Source organism: Heptranchias perlo, chromosome 1 (assembly GCF_035084215.1).
Source record: "Heptranchias perlo isolate sHepPer1 chromosome 1, sHepPer1.hap1, whole genome shotgun sequence".
Classification (NCBI taxonomy): domain Eukaryota; kingdom Metazoa; phylum Chordata; class Chondrichthyes; order Hexanchiformes; family Hexanchidae; genus Heptranchias; species Heptranchias perlo.
This window is the reverse complement of record NC_090325.1, coordinates 136500793-136515893: the sequence shown is the minus strand read 5'-3', so window position 1 is coordinate 136515893 and position 15101 is coordinate 136500793. Positions and strand designations below refer to the sequence as shown.

The following is a 15101-nucleotide window of genomic DNA, read 5'->3' as shown; positions in this document are numbered from 1 at the left end:
TGGGGTGTCTAGGAGTAGGGGACATAGACTAAAAATTAGAGCCAGGACTTTCAGGAGTGAAGTTAGGAAACACTTCTACACGCAAAGGTTGGTAGAAGTTTGGAACTCTCTTCCGCAAACGGCAGTTGATGCTAGCTTAGTTGTTAATTTTAAATGTGAGATTGATAGATTTTTGTAAACCGAAGGTAGTAAGGGATATTGGGCTAAGGTGGGTATGTGGAGTTAGGTCACAGATAAGAACATAAGAAATAGGAGCAGGAGTAGGCCAATCGGCCCCTCGAGCCTGCTGCGCCATTCAATAAGATCATGGCTGATCTGATCCTAACCTCAAATTTAAATTCATGTCCAATTTCCTGCCCGCTCCCCGTAACCCCTAATTCCCTTTACTTCTAGGAAACTGTCTATTTCTGTTTTAAATTTATTTAATGATGTAGCTTCCACAGCTTCCTGGGGCAGCAAATTCCACAGACCTACTACCCTCTGAGTGAAGAAGTTTCTCCTCATCTCAGTTTTGAAAGAGCAGCCCCTTATTCTAAGATTATGCCCCCTAGTTCTAGTTTCACCCATCCTTGGGAACATCCTTACCGCATCCACCCGATCAAGCCCCTTCACAATCTTATATGTTTCAATAAGATCGCCTCTCATTCTTCTGAACTCCAATGAGTAGAGTCCCAATCCACTGAACCTCTCCTCATATGTCCACCCCCTCATCCCCGGGATTAACCGAGTGAACCTTCTTTGTACTGCCTCGAGAGCAAGTATGTCTTTTCTTAAGTATGGACACCAAAACTGTATGCAGTATTCCAGGTGCGGTCTCACCAATACCTTATATAACTGCAGCAATACCTCCCTGTATTTATATTCTATCCCCCTAGCAATAAAAGCCAACATTCTGTTGGCCTTCTTGATCACCTGCTGCACCTGCATACTAACTTTTTGATTTTCTTGCACTAGGACCCCCAGATCCCTTTGAACTGCAGTACTTTCCAGTTTCTCGCCATTAAGATAATAACTTGCTCTCTGATTTTTCCTGCCAAAGTGCATAACCTCACATTTTCCAATATTGTATTGCATCTGCCAAATCTCCGCCCACTCACCCAGCCTGTCTATATCCCCTTGTAGGTTTTTTATGTCCTCCTCACTCTCTACTTTCCCTCCCATCTTTGTAGCAATGATCTCATTGAATGGCGGAACAGGCTCGAGGGGCTAAATGGCCTATTCCTGTTCTTATCTTCCTATGTTCCTATAAGTGATTTAAACCAAAGAGCTACAGAGTAAGACTGAGCAGAGCATAAAGGGAGTCACTCGAGGAATCAAAAAATCAAGAAAAAGTCAAAAAAGTGACATTGCAAGACAAGGAGGAGCGCCGAGGATAGGTCAGTAAATATTTAGTTCATTGGTCAGTGTTTTTAGTGGTTATTGTTCTTATGGTTAGCGTCTTCAGTGGTTAATTAGTATTTTTTAGTGGTTAGTGGTTTAGCGTTATTGTTAGATGAACGGTAAATTGCCTTAAAGCTAAACAAACAGTTTAAATAACTGTAGCTAACATGGCAGGACAGCTGGGGCGCGTCGCATGCACATCTTGTGCTATGTGGGAACTCCAGAATATTTTGTGTGTCCTGGAAAACCACATGTGCAGGAAGTGCCGCCAACTGCTTGAGCTCGAGCTCAGAGTTTCTGAGCTTGAGGGGCGGCTGACGTCAATGCAGTACATACGGGAAGCTGAGAGTTCCATGGTAGCATGTTTCAGGAGGTGGTCACCCCGCAGATATAGGGAGTGGGTGACTACCAGACAGGCTAGGAGGAACAGGCAGGCAGTGCAGAAGTCCCATCGGGTAAACTAGTGAGGGTGTTGACACCTCGGAGGAGTCCAGTCAGGAACAAATCCATGGCACCATGGGAGACTCAGCTGCACAGGGGGTCAAAAGAAATGCAATTGTTATAGGGAATTCGATAGTCAGGGGGATAGACAGGCGTTTCTGCAACTGCTGATGTGAGTCCCGCATGGTGTGCTCCCTCCCAGGTACTGGGATAAAAGGACATCACTGAGAGGGTGCCGAACACTTTGAGGGGGAACAGGCACAGTCAGAAGTCATGGTCCATGTGGGAACCAATGACACAGGAAGGAAAAGGCTCAAGGTCCTGCAGTAAGAGTTTCAGGAGCTAGGGAGGAAGTTAAAAAGCAGGACCTCAAAGGTAGTAATCTCTGGATTACTCCCAGTGCCACGTGTTAGTGAGTATAGGAGTAGTAGGATAAGTCAGATTAATGTGTGGCAGGAGCAATGGTGCAGGAGGGAGGGCTTCAGATTCCTGGGGCATTGGGACCAGTTCTGGGGCTGGAGGGATCTGTTCAAGATGGACAGGTTGCACGTCAACAGAGCTGGAACCAATGTCCTCGCAGCGAGGTTGTGGGGAAGGGTTTAAACTAATTTGGCAGGGGGTAGGCACCAGGAGGAAACATTAGCGAGGAGAAACAAGGTGCACAGAGGACTGGAAGGGACAAGTAACACTAGATTAAAGAATAGTTTAGAAATAGGAGGGACCAGATAGGGGGCAAATGTGAGGCAGTCTAAGATGAGATTGGAGTGCATGTGTGTAAATGCACGTAGCGTGGTAAATAAGTTTGGTGAGTTGCAGGCTCAAGTTGCCAAATGGGACTATGATTAGTGGCAATAACAGAGACCTAGCTCAAGGAAGGGGAGGATTGGGTACTTAATATTCCTGGCTTCAAGGTATTCATGGAAGATAGGGAAGGAAAGAAAAGAGGGGGGGGGGAGGTGGTAGCAGTATTGATCAAAGAAACTATTATAGTGCTGGGGAAAGGGATGATGTAGTTGAGGGATCAAAGACAGGATCTATTTGGTTAGAATTAAGGAACAATAGAGGAGCTACTACACTACTGTGTGTATACAATAGGCCACCAAATAGTGGGAAGGAGATAGAGGAGCAAATTTGCAGGCAAATTACTGAAAGATGCAAGAACTATAGAGTAGTGATAATGGGGGACTTCAATTATCCCAATATAGATTCAGACAGTAACAGTGTAAAGGGCAAAGAGGGGGAGGAATTCCTGAAATGTATTCAAGAGAATTTTCTGGAACAGTGTGTTTCCAGCCCAACCAGGAAGGAAACAATGCTGGATCTAATTCTGAGGAATGAAGTGGGGCAGGTGGGGCATGTTTCAGTGGGGGAGCATTTGGGGAACAGTGATCATAATATCATTAGGTTTAGAATAGTTATGGAAAAGGACAGGAACAATCAAATGTGAAAATACCTAAGGAGGGCAAATTTCAGTGATTTAAAAAGGGATCTTGCCCAGGTGGTTTGGAATCAAAAATAATTGAACAATGGGAGGCCTTCAAGGAGGAGTTGGTTCAAGTACAGAGTAGACACATTCCAACAAGGAAGAAAGGAAGGGCATCCAAAGCTAGAGCTCCCTGGATGACTAAAGATATAGAGATTAAAATGAAACAGAAAAAGGATGCTTATGATGAATGTAAGGTTCATAATACAGTAAAGAGCCATGCTTAATAAAGAAAGTACGGAGGAGATCCAGAAAAGGGAATAAGAGGGGCAATAAGAGAGTATGAGAATAGATTAGTGGCTAACATAAAACGGAACCTAAAAATCTTTTATAAACATATAAATGGTAAAGGGGTTGTCAAAGGAAGGGTGGGACCAATTAAGGACAAAAAGAATGTAGGAAGAATGAGGAGAGGCAATATAAACTAAATAAATGGTACAATTTTAAAGGGGGTGCAGGAACATGGGGGTACACATACACAAATCTGAAGGTGGCAGGACAAGTTTAGAAGGCTGTTAAAAAAGGATATGGGATCCTGGGCTTTATTAATAGAGGCAAAGAGTACAAAAGCAAGGAAATTGTGCTAAACCTTTACAAAACACTGGTTAGGCCTCAGTTGGAGTATTGTGTTCAATTCTGGGTACCACACTTTAGGAAGGATGCCAAGGCCTTAGAGAGGGTACAGAAGGGATTTACTAGAATGATACCAGGAATGAGGGACTTCAGTCACATGGAGAGATTGGAGAAGCTGGGGTTGTTCTCCTTAGAACAGAGAAGGTTAAGGGGAGATTTGATAGAGGTGTTTAAGATCATGAATGGTTTTGAGAGAGTAAATAAGGAGAAACTGTTTCCAGTCGCAGAAGGGTTGGTAACCAGAAGACACAGATTTAAGGCAATCGGCGAAAGAGCCAGAGGCGACATGAGGAAACAATTTTTACACAGCAATTTGTAATGATCTGGAATGCATTGCCTGAAAGGGTGGTGGAAGCAGATTCATTAGTAACTTCCAAAAGGGAATTAGATAAATACTTGAAGGGAAAACATTTACAGGGCTATGGGGAAAGAGCAGGGGAATGGGACTAATTGGATAGCTCTTCCATAGAACCAGCACAGGCCGATGGGCCGAATGGGCTCCTCTTATGCTACTATGATATGATACCATGGTATACGCATTTGAAGCTTACTTCGGCACACCTTTCTCTCTTAATACAGTTCTGGAATTGGGTTCTCAAATTGGTTTCAGGTGATACCAGTATCTTTGTTGTCTTGACATTATTAGCATTGCTCCAGGTTTGCATAGTTTCTTTCATCATTATCACATATTCTCTCAAACTTTCTGAGGAATAATATATTTGAACCTGAACATAATACAGCAGACTATGCAGGAATTCCTGTTTCCCAGACATCAAATGGCACTGTTTGCTGACGTAAGACTGATAATTGCTCTGCTTTTCAAAGTACTTCAAGCTCTAAATGTTGTTTTAAATGGGAATGTTGTTAAGGAGGCAGCATTGGCACAGTACCAGTTCTTACATCAAACAATTTTTTTAAATATCCCTTGACTTTACATCAAGCAGTTGAGAGAATAAATCTATTAGGTGAGTTTAAATGTCAGACTTTCTTAGAACTATTTCATTTTTCAAATCATATGAATCCTGGCAACTATAGTGAGGTTTATTAAAAATCCCAGCAGGACAGTAATCTGCCTCGGATCAAAGACTAGTCTACACTATTAATGCACCCTCTTTGATGTTCTATAAGGTGGTCTTAATTTGGTGGCTCCTTTTTGGATTAGTTTGACTTAAACTTGGCCTGAATTACTCAGAAGATGATCCTATTTTTATTGTTATCACAGATGCATTTGTTTCTCTCTTAAGATCAGGTAGTTAATATACTCTCCTTCCAGTTGGGTTGTTCTGTTCTGTCACAGCTATGAAGTGACTCTGTATGACCGTATTAGTAACCTCCAGGCTTTTGAAGTGAATTTATGGTCTTGTGGACCCATAGAACTTTCAGTACACTGCTCTCATTACCTTACAGAGTGTATGGACAGGCTTTGAATTGGTAGATGCCTGATAGGCTGGAATATTTTCATGTTCTTCCACTTCCTGCACAATTTATGTGTTGCTTAAGCCATTGATACCTAATGGTTCTCTAATCAGGTAAGCTAAATGGCCTAATACAACCATTTACTAAGAATTCTATAATGAGAAATGAGCAGGCTAAGGTAATGAACAATAGAAAAATATTGAACTACTCTGAGCTGCCAGAGGCTGAAGTGCAATTCCAGAAGACCTCGCACAGTGAAGCCCCATGCAGTACCAGAAGTGAGGGTACCGTGCACGCTGGTATTTTAGGTAGTTTAGTCTTTCCTATCATGCATTTCAAATATTTGGACTTGAACGTAATACAGCAGACTATGCAGGAATTCCTGTTATCAGTTATCATCAGTTATCGTGTCTCATGTTATCAGTTCCTTGAAATATTTTTCACTTTTCTGTTTTTCTGTATGAGATAACATAATTCTCAAAATGAATCACATAGAAACATATATGTTTGGTCATTGATCAATGCTGATTAAAAGAAACACTTCTTCCAGATAATGGGTAGAAATTGGACTTCGTTTTGCTCGGTTTATAAACATAAAACTGGCGCAACGAGGACCAATTTCGGGGACCAATGCCCTGCACCCAAAGGATGATTGAAAGACATTTGACCTGATATTGGGGGAAGCTATTTTTCAGGCGTCCCTGGCGGTCGCCTAAAAAACAGGAGCTAGGCCCTTTACAGATGTAAATGAGTGTCCGAATGCCTGTTTGAAGCTCCCTTGCTGAAATTGGAATGCGATGAGCGGAGGAGGCACTGCTCAGGATCCTTCAGAGGCCGTTGCGGCCCAAACAACAAAAGGTAGTTTTTAAAAAAAAAATCACAGATCTTTCCTTTGGAGCCGGTGAGACAAGCAGTCCGACATTCATCTTTTTAAAATGGGCGAGCTGCCTGTGGAGGCGCGACAGTCGCGGGCAGCTCACCCAAATAATGTTAATGAGACCTGAAGCCCAATGGTGTGTGGTGCACATTTCAGGCCTGAAAACAGGCCAAAAGCAATCTCCACCCCAATATCTTCTCATTGGTCAAGTGGTTTGAATTCCAATTGAGGAGCGTGTCTGATTCATATCAATAGATTGCACTGTATTCTAAAAGCTGTAAATTTGTTAATGCTGATTGGAGCCCTTGTATTTTTCTAACCTAGTTATGCTGTGTACATAATATAATTTCATACAACTGCCTTTTACCCTGCTGAACTGTCTTTTGCCTCATTGCTCTCTGTCTGTATGCCTCTGTCCATTTGTTTGTCTGCAGATCTATTAGCACTTTAATACTTTAAGTAGTCAGTCCAAATCTGTTGGTGCTACCCCAGACTACAATATCTAAATATTCTTGTGGACCTAGTGGTTTTATGGAGAGACTGCATTTAACCATTCTGTCATCTTTATAAGTGATACTGTCTCACTGGAATTTTTTCCAAAGTATAAACTTAGCCATTTTGCACAGGATCTTCAGGAGGTGCCCCCAGTAGATAGTCACCTTTCAGGCATTACAGGGCAGGTACAGCTCATTGTTACACCAATGTAGCATGTCACCACTCTTGCGCACGGCTCTTGTTGCTGAAGTACAGCTTATGATTATTTTGATATTGTTTAATATTCTCATTGGGTGTACATTTATTTAATGAATTTAAATTTGTCTGAATAGAAGTTGTATTCTCTCCTGCTAATTTGCTTGTTTCACTCCAGATTGCCATATGAAAAACTCTACACAGAAGCACGATGTACCTTGCAGTATACCTGCTCCACCTCAGATCCCTCTCCCCGAGATCCCTCATCCATGGCAGGTGAGTGCTCCCTCATTCCTACCACGACCACAGCTAAAAATGTTAATATATTTTGAAGAAAGAGGTAGTTCATCCAGCAGGTATCTGTTCTACCTTATCCAAAGGACAAATCCTAACCATAAAGGAGCGATTATTGATCCCTTATTATAACACATACAGCTTTGCATTTTTACTGCATGTTAACTTAGACTGCTCCCAGGTCAAGGAAAATGCCACTCTCCCTGGCCTGTCCATCCTTTTTTTAGCTTTCAGCTGGCAAACAAAGATTTAATAGATGATGGTGCTGGAAGCAAGAGGTGAAGCCAGAACCAGAGAAGCATAATGCATTTGACTACCCAGCATCACCAATTGCACATGCCCATGTACTCACTGTGACAGAAAGGGACTTCAGTCCTGTTTCAAATTATAACACTTTAACATTATGGAGGTAATTTTCCAACATTGTGCTCACAGTAAGGGCTTTCATCCACTATATTGGAAATAAGGCTGCATGCTGTGTACAGTTTTTTGACTATTAATTTAAATGGTAGGAAAATTGTGCATGGCATATGCTCTAATTTCCATTATGCACTTCCAATGGGCAAAGCTCCATGCGAAGAGAGTGAATGCAGAAAATTACCACTTATATCCTTTTACATTAAATTTTAGCTGGGCCAAAATCGGCACATCCTAACTAATTTCTGTAAACTGCTTTTTGAAAGGCGATTCTATTGTCTTTGTGTTGGGTGAGAGAACTGAGATAAAAGCAATATGTGAATTGTGTCTCGAGTTTGCTATTGAAATGGGGGGAGGGGGGAAGCTGTTGTCCTACAACAACAACATTAACTTGCATTTATATAGCACCTTTAAAGTTGTAAAATGTCCCAAGGCACTTCACAGGAGTGATATCAATCAAAATTTGACACCTAGCCACATGAAGTATCAGGACAGATGACGGTCACTGATGTAGGCTTATGGAGTGTCTTAAAGGAGGAGTGAGGTAGAGAGGCAGAAAGGTTTAGTGGGGGATTTCCAGAGCTTAGGGCCTAGAAAGCTGAAGGCATGGCTGCCAACGGTTGAGTGAAGAAAATCGGGGATGCAGGAGAGGCCAGAATTAGAGAAGCACAGAGATCTCAGAGGGTTGTAGAGCTGGAGGAAGTTGCAGAGATAGGGAGGGGCGAGACCACGGAGGGCTTTGAAAACAAGGATGAGAATTTTAAAATCGAGGCGTTGCTGGACCAATGTAGGTCAGTGAGCACAGGGATGATGGGTGAACGGGACTTGGTGTGAGTTAATATACAGGCAGCATAGTTTGGATGAGGGTTTCAGCAGCAGATGAGCTGAGGCAGGGGCGGAGAAATGTAGTAAAACGTCCCAAGTTGTTTCACAGTAGCGTTATCGGACAAAATTTGACACCGAGCCACGTAAGGAGATAGTAGGACAGGTGACCAGAAGCTTGGTCAAAGAGGTAGGTTTCTTTTAATAAATGTGCAGATTTAAAAAATATTGTTGTTTGCCAGAGTGCTTTTTTTTCCTCCAATCAGCGAGATCAGGAGTATATGGTGAGCTATATAACATAGTGGTAAAAGGGTAGTTTGTTAGCCCTGAGGCACCGTGCATCCCATTCATTCTACACATATGGTTAAGTTTCCATTCCGACTTGGTGGGGTCTCTTTATGGAAGCTACCTTTTGCAGTGAGCATGAGTAAAAAGTGTTAGAGATGGCCAGAATTGTAACACTAACATCTTCAGGTTTATTTACGTGGAGAGACAGGAGAAAGCACTGGATATTGAACAGTACAATAGTGAGGAATTGGTATGGTATGTTGGGGGAGCAGCAAGTGCAGAACATGGATCCATTGTGTTGGTTGTCCTGTTTGGCTTCTCTAGCTGGTGTGCTTAATCTTACTGCATTCCAAAATGGTTTGAATATGTGATTGAACACATGGACAGTGTGGAGAAGTCATTTGACTCCATCCTTCAGGTAACAGGAAGGCTGGATGGATGTTTGACTCTGTCGATAAGGCACTAATACTATTCACCAATACAATACCAATAAGAAAAAGAGACGGAAAGGAAAAGTAAGAATTTTTTTTTAACCTCTTAAGAACAATTTAGGAATGAGACTCCACAGTTTCAATTGTTGCCTTTCTGGGCTGGAAAGGTTGAGTGGCATTGCAGGAAAATAAATCTCGTAATTAAAAGGGTCATTAAGTACCAGGCCTAACTTTCTGCAGTGAGTTTAATTTGTTTTAACAGCACAAATACAGCAATTTCTTGAAACTCGGGGAGGTTGATGGCGAGCTCCAATTTTTCTGAGGCTGACGGCGGAGTGGTGCAAATCGTCCAGCAATTTGTGTCGATTCACAATTCACAGGGTATCTCTTCTTCGCCACAAATTGCTGGTTTATTTACACACTAGTAACAGCATGCGCATTAAACACGCTGTTATTTTCCCAGCGAAGTCTGGGCCATTATTAGTATGTGATGCACAGAATACTGTTCCTTACAATCATTAGACATGCCTTAGTAGCTCCCTGTGCTATGTTGCTGAAATGAAGAGAATGATTATGACTTTTGAGGATTTATTGCATTATCTATCATACACGTGCATATCAGCACTTTAAAATGGGAGGAAACTATTTTTAGGAAATAATAATGCAATTCCAAGGAAATTAACAAAATCTGATAATGTCTGGAACTTCATTGTCACAAGTAAATTCCTGTTAGATCTTCATCAGCTATATAAATTCAAATCTCTACCTAAAACTGCTTATCAATCTCATTTAAAATATAAACTAGTTCACAAAAAATGCCTTCCCACAAAATTGGAAGCCTCTGATTTACACATCATGCTTTGAACCATACATTTTATTTTCCTGGAAGAAGAGTGATTATAGAACGAGTGAGCAGCACATGGCCAATTCAATTACAAAAGCTCGTCTTGTCATCTCTGATTTTATGGAGCTCATCGTTGCATTGTACTCATAAAGTGAAATCTATGAACTGTGATATTATTGTATTAATTGCATCTTAAATTTCTAAACACCAGTTATTAGGAATGCGAAGCATAGGTTCTCTAATCTTGTGTGCAATTAAAATCTGATCTTTTTCCTCATGTTGATTACTTTTTCTAGTGCTTGCTCTGTCTGGAAAAGCTCAGCAAGTGAGGCAGCATCTGTGGAGAACAAAATAGAGTTAACGTTTCAGCATCTGCAGTATTTTGCTTTTGATTTTCTTGCTCTGTCTGTGATTGGTACAGCAGTAAACTCTACATTACTAACTCAATAAATTGAAAACACTTGGGTTTGGATTATTCATTGAGTAGTACATTTACCACAAGAATTTTGCAATAGTTTCATCTGCCAGCAGTCTTGTGTTCTAGATTAAAATATTTTCCGGATGCTATCCACACTGATAGTAAAATTTACTGTAGGTGTGGCCAATTAGGACAATGGGAGTTGGGTTGCAGGAGTTACACCACTCCCAGTTTTTGACTTTCTCCAAAGCGATGTTTGACTTTTATCACATGACTGCTACTGAGATGGGTAGGAGAGATTCAAAGTACTTAGTATTTGTTGTACCAGGCAGCCACCTAAAACAGGAGTTAGGCCCCTAATTAACATTTCCAACGGGCCTAACGCCTGTTGAAGGACCCCGCTGGAAAATTTGTTACTGAATTAGTGGAGCAGTTGTCCGGTCTGCTGGCTCAGGATTCTTCAGCGTCCGCTGTGGCCACCAACAAAAAGTAAATTTACATTTTTTAAAAAACCATCCGGAGGAGCAGGCGTGCTCCTCCAACTCTACACTTGTTGCAATCAAAACCGATCCCCTCCCAGGACTTACTTTTAGGCCAGTATCGGCGAGGCAAGCGGTTCGACATTTGTAACCTTCAATGTGCATGCTGCCTGTGGAAGTGCAACAGGCTCCGGCAGCTTGTGTCTAGAATATTAATGAGATCCAAGACCCAATTTCAGGCCAGCCTCGGACCTCTAGGCCTGCGCAGCAACTCGTCTGAACCCAAAAACGGACCCAGACAAACTCTACAAAATGGAACCTATTACCAACAATGTAAAACACCGCTGGTAAACTAACTTCTAACTGCCAGCAGTAATCCCGTGTCTTTCACTCACAAGAAAATAGAGCTGCTAGATTTTAAAGATATTTCATAGGAGACTTTTACTCACCTAACATTTACATTCCTTTTGCAAAGAGTGGTCCTAGGAATTCTGCATTTTTGTGATCACTTACCAGCTCAAAATTATAAAATTCTTTATTAACTTAATATCAATAATGAGATCCATTTTCCACCCTAACCCTTTGATCACATTGCAAATAAACCCATGGGCACAGTTTGCCTAATTTTCCATTGGATACATTGGGGATAATTTTAACTTTTAGCGGGGGTGGAAAGCTGACAGTTACGGATTGGTCGCCCGTTATACAGTCAATGGAAAGGAAAGTCGGGCGGTTTCTATAACGGACGGTCATTCCGCTACCACTAGTGAACTAACTGCCCGCGCCAAAAGTGAAAATTATCCTCAGAGTTTCTGTTCCCAGTGAGTCCTCCTGAACAGGAATACATCAGGGAATCGGGCCCTGGGGTCAGCATGTCCAGTCCTCTGACCTGCATTCCTGTCCGCTGAGACCCTGTGCTGGGAATGGAATCTTGCAGTTTCAGGGTTTTACTATATTAACTGAAGACAATGTGGCTTCCTCTTAATTTTACTCATTGTCAATTTTTTCTTCAGTCAAATTCTGGGTGTACATATGTTCACCCAAAAAGACTTGTAAAAATATGTTTGCCAGCACCTGACCCTTTCAAGAAAAAAAATACATCAAGGAAGTGGTGTCCATAATAGAATTAAAATTCAAAGAAGGAAATCCCACTCTTTGTTCTGTTCAGACTTTTAGTTTGGGCAGTTACAAATTTGAGCAATTCAAGTGTCCACCCCAAATGAGGAGGGAGTCCAAAAAAAGATCACGCAGTGCCACAGTTTGTTGGTGAAGTTACATGTTATGCCAGATGGGGCTCATGCTTTGTTTAGGATTGTAAACAAAAAAAAATGCATCTGAATGCTGCATTTGTTTCTCCTGAACTGGGTGATAGGCATACAGGAATGTAGGAGTGTACAGGAATGAAAAAGACTAATGCAGCCCATCTGGCCAACCCCCAATTTTTATTTTAAGAAACAACATATTATGGCCTAGAAATTTGGGCACATTGGGGGGCGCAGGAGCAATCATGCTGGCACAATTGCTCCTTCTCCTCGGCCTCACCTTGTTTCCTCTTTCCTTTCTATTGTTCTTGCCCTTCTTCCCATATTCATTGCTCTTCTTCCAGTCTATGTCGCTCCAACTCTAGTTGAAACTCTCACTCTTTCAGCTGAAAATCTTTCTCTTTCACCTTTTCTTCTGTAGCCAATCGAGCTAAGTCAAGTTCTGCCTGATTTGAAAACATCTTCAAGTATCATTGTTTCTATTCCGTTCGCTTTTAAATTTTAAATATTTTAGGTCACTAGTACAAACCAGTATTCCAGGTTACTGTCGCCAATTGTTACAGATTTCAGGTCTGCATTAGATATTGACTATTTTTGGACTCTAGGGGAATCAAGGGATATGGGGATCGGGCGGGAAAGTGGAGATGAGGTTAAAGATCATACATGGCCCTACTGAATGGCGGAGTAGGCTCGAGGGGCCATATGGCCTACTCCTGCTCCTATTTCTTATGTTCTTATGTTCACTTGGGTTTCCTGTGTAAGCAGATGCGACGTCCCTTATGATCAGATGTTTACCTTTATTGCCCAATGTCTTGTCCTAACTGACCCAAACTGTAACAGTGAAAATTCTTGTTGTATGAACTGGATGCATAATCCCACACATGCTTCTCTAATCTTCAGAAATTGGAACTTGAGTGAAATGAGGTCAATTATAAATTCACAGGCTTCTTTGTTCCTTTATTCCTTATCTGGAGAAGGCTTGACCTCTGACCCTCTCCTGGCTATCCTTGTCCTGGGATTGGTCAGTTGAGCTGCCACTCAAACCCAATACTGTCCTTGTAAGTCATGATGTGGAGATGCCGGTGATGGACTGGGGTTGACAATTGTAAGTGTGTGCTCCTAGCAACTAACTCCTGCTGAGCACAAATGAATAGAGCCATTCCAACATCTCGTGTGAATGTTTACTGGGATGTTTTTAATAAACCTCTATTGCCTCAAGCAATCTGGATAGAAGTTGTGTATGAATTCTAATCCACATCTCCAGCACATAGCTGTTCTGTGAATTTAATCACCTTTGAGCTAAATTTAAATTAATAGTAGTATTTTAATCTAAGTTACACCAAACTCCTATTGTGGCCAAATAGTCAAAAATCCTGAAAAATGATAAGAACGTGACAGAAATTGAATCTAAGAGGTGATATAAGCTTGGTGAGAGTTTCAGCAGCAGAGGGATTGAGTTAGAGAACAAAGGCGGGCAATGTTGTAGAGATGGGAGTAAGTAGTCTTGAGTAAGATTGTTGTTTCCAACTATTTCCCTAAAAATGTCCATTGGGACGTGACTGATTTCATTAGCCACCTTCTAAGACCCCTCATGTACAGTCTGTCTGAGCTATGTCTTGGTCTCTTTTCGTGTTGTCAGCCTCTCCACTACTTATTTGTAATTTCTAATATTCTTTATATTTCCTAGTCAATCCCTGGAAATTCCATTTTTTGCATTGGGAAGGTAGCATTTGGTTGTCTCCGTGAACAGTAACACAAAGAAGTCGTTCAGGATATGTGTCATATCTTGGTCACAATATCGTCATGGAGGTCTGCGTACCCTGCATGGTATTCCGTCCATTAATTTTAATTGATAGAAACTCATGCAGGATATGCTGAAACTCATGCTTGAATTCCTGATACGCATTCCTGTTGTATGAAGTTTATAGCATCTACACTATAATTAAAGCCAAAATGACCTTCTCTTTGGCTTCAGTTATACTACTGTTACTACTACTACAACAAAACAACAGTGTACATTTATATTGTGCCTTTAATGTATTAAAACGTTCCACATGGCTTCACAGAGGCACAAAGAAAAAATGGACACAGAGTCAAAGAAGATATTAGGACGGCTGTCCGAAAGCCTGGTCAAACAGATAGGTTTAAAGTGGGGTCTTAAAGGAAGAGAGTGAAGTGGAGAGGCATTGGGGTTTAGGAAGGTAATTTCAGAGGGTGGGGCATAGGCAGCAAAAGGCATGGCCACCAGTGGTGGGGTAAAGGGAGTGGGAAATGCCTGAGAGGCCAGGGTTCAGAGAGTTTTGGGGGGTTGTAATGGTGGAGGATATTTCAGAGATAGAGGGGGGAAAGACCATGGAGGAATACAAGGATGATAATTTTAAATTTAAGGCATTGGTGGACTGGTAGCCAATGTAGGTCATGAGGTCAGAGTTATGGGCAAGCAGAGGTAGCGCTGGGTGATATCAGCGCACATGTGGTGGAAAGGTAGAGATGGATGCCATATGCATATAAGTGGAAGCTGACTCCATGGGCATAATTTTATCGGGGGTGGGGGGGGGGGAATTCCTGATGGAAAACTCGGATTTCCCGGACTTCCTTACAATTTTGATGTAATGACATCTTTTATATTTTTTTTGTACGTTTACTGCCCGACAGGCCAGCCTGATTGACAGGCTCGCCTCAGTCGGACGGGAGAAGAGTATGTGAAGAGGTAAGTGTTAGATCGGGGGAGGGGCTCAGTCATCGGGGGGTCAGGGTCATTGGGGGTCAGGGGTCACTGGGGAATGTCATTCATTGGGGGTCATTTGGGGTTTGGGGGTCACTTGGGGGGTGGGGTCAGACATCGGGGTCTTCGGGGGGGGGGGTCAGTCGTCAGGGGGGGGTCAGAGACCGTGGTGGGGGAGCGTCGGAGATTGTGAGGGGGAGG

The 15101-nt window shown here is 42.1% G+C and overlaps 1 protein-coding gene across 2 annotated transcripts in view; it reads left to right on the top strand.

Annotated features, from left to right (window-relative positions):
• The window catches only part of afap1 (actin filament associated protein 1), a 276822-nt gene that overhangs the window by 135093 nt on the left and 126628 nt on the right, over positions 1 to 15101 (top strand). For both annotated transcript variants that reach the window (XM_067991293.1, XM_067991286.1), the window contains exon 3: positions 7099 to 7196. In XM_067991293.1, the coding sequence (XP_067847394.1) occupies positions 7099 to 7196 (98 nt within the window). The remainder of the gene's footprint in view (positions 1 to 7098; positions 7197 to 15101) is intronic.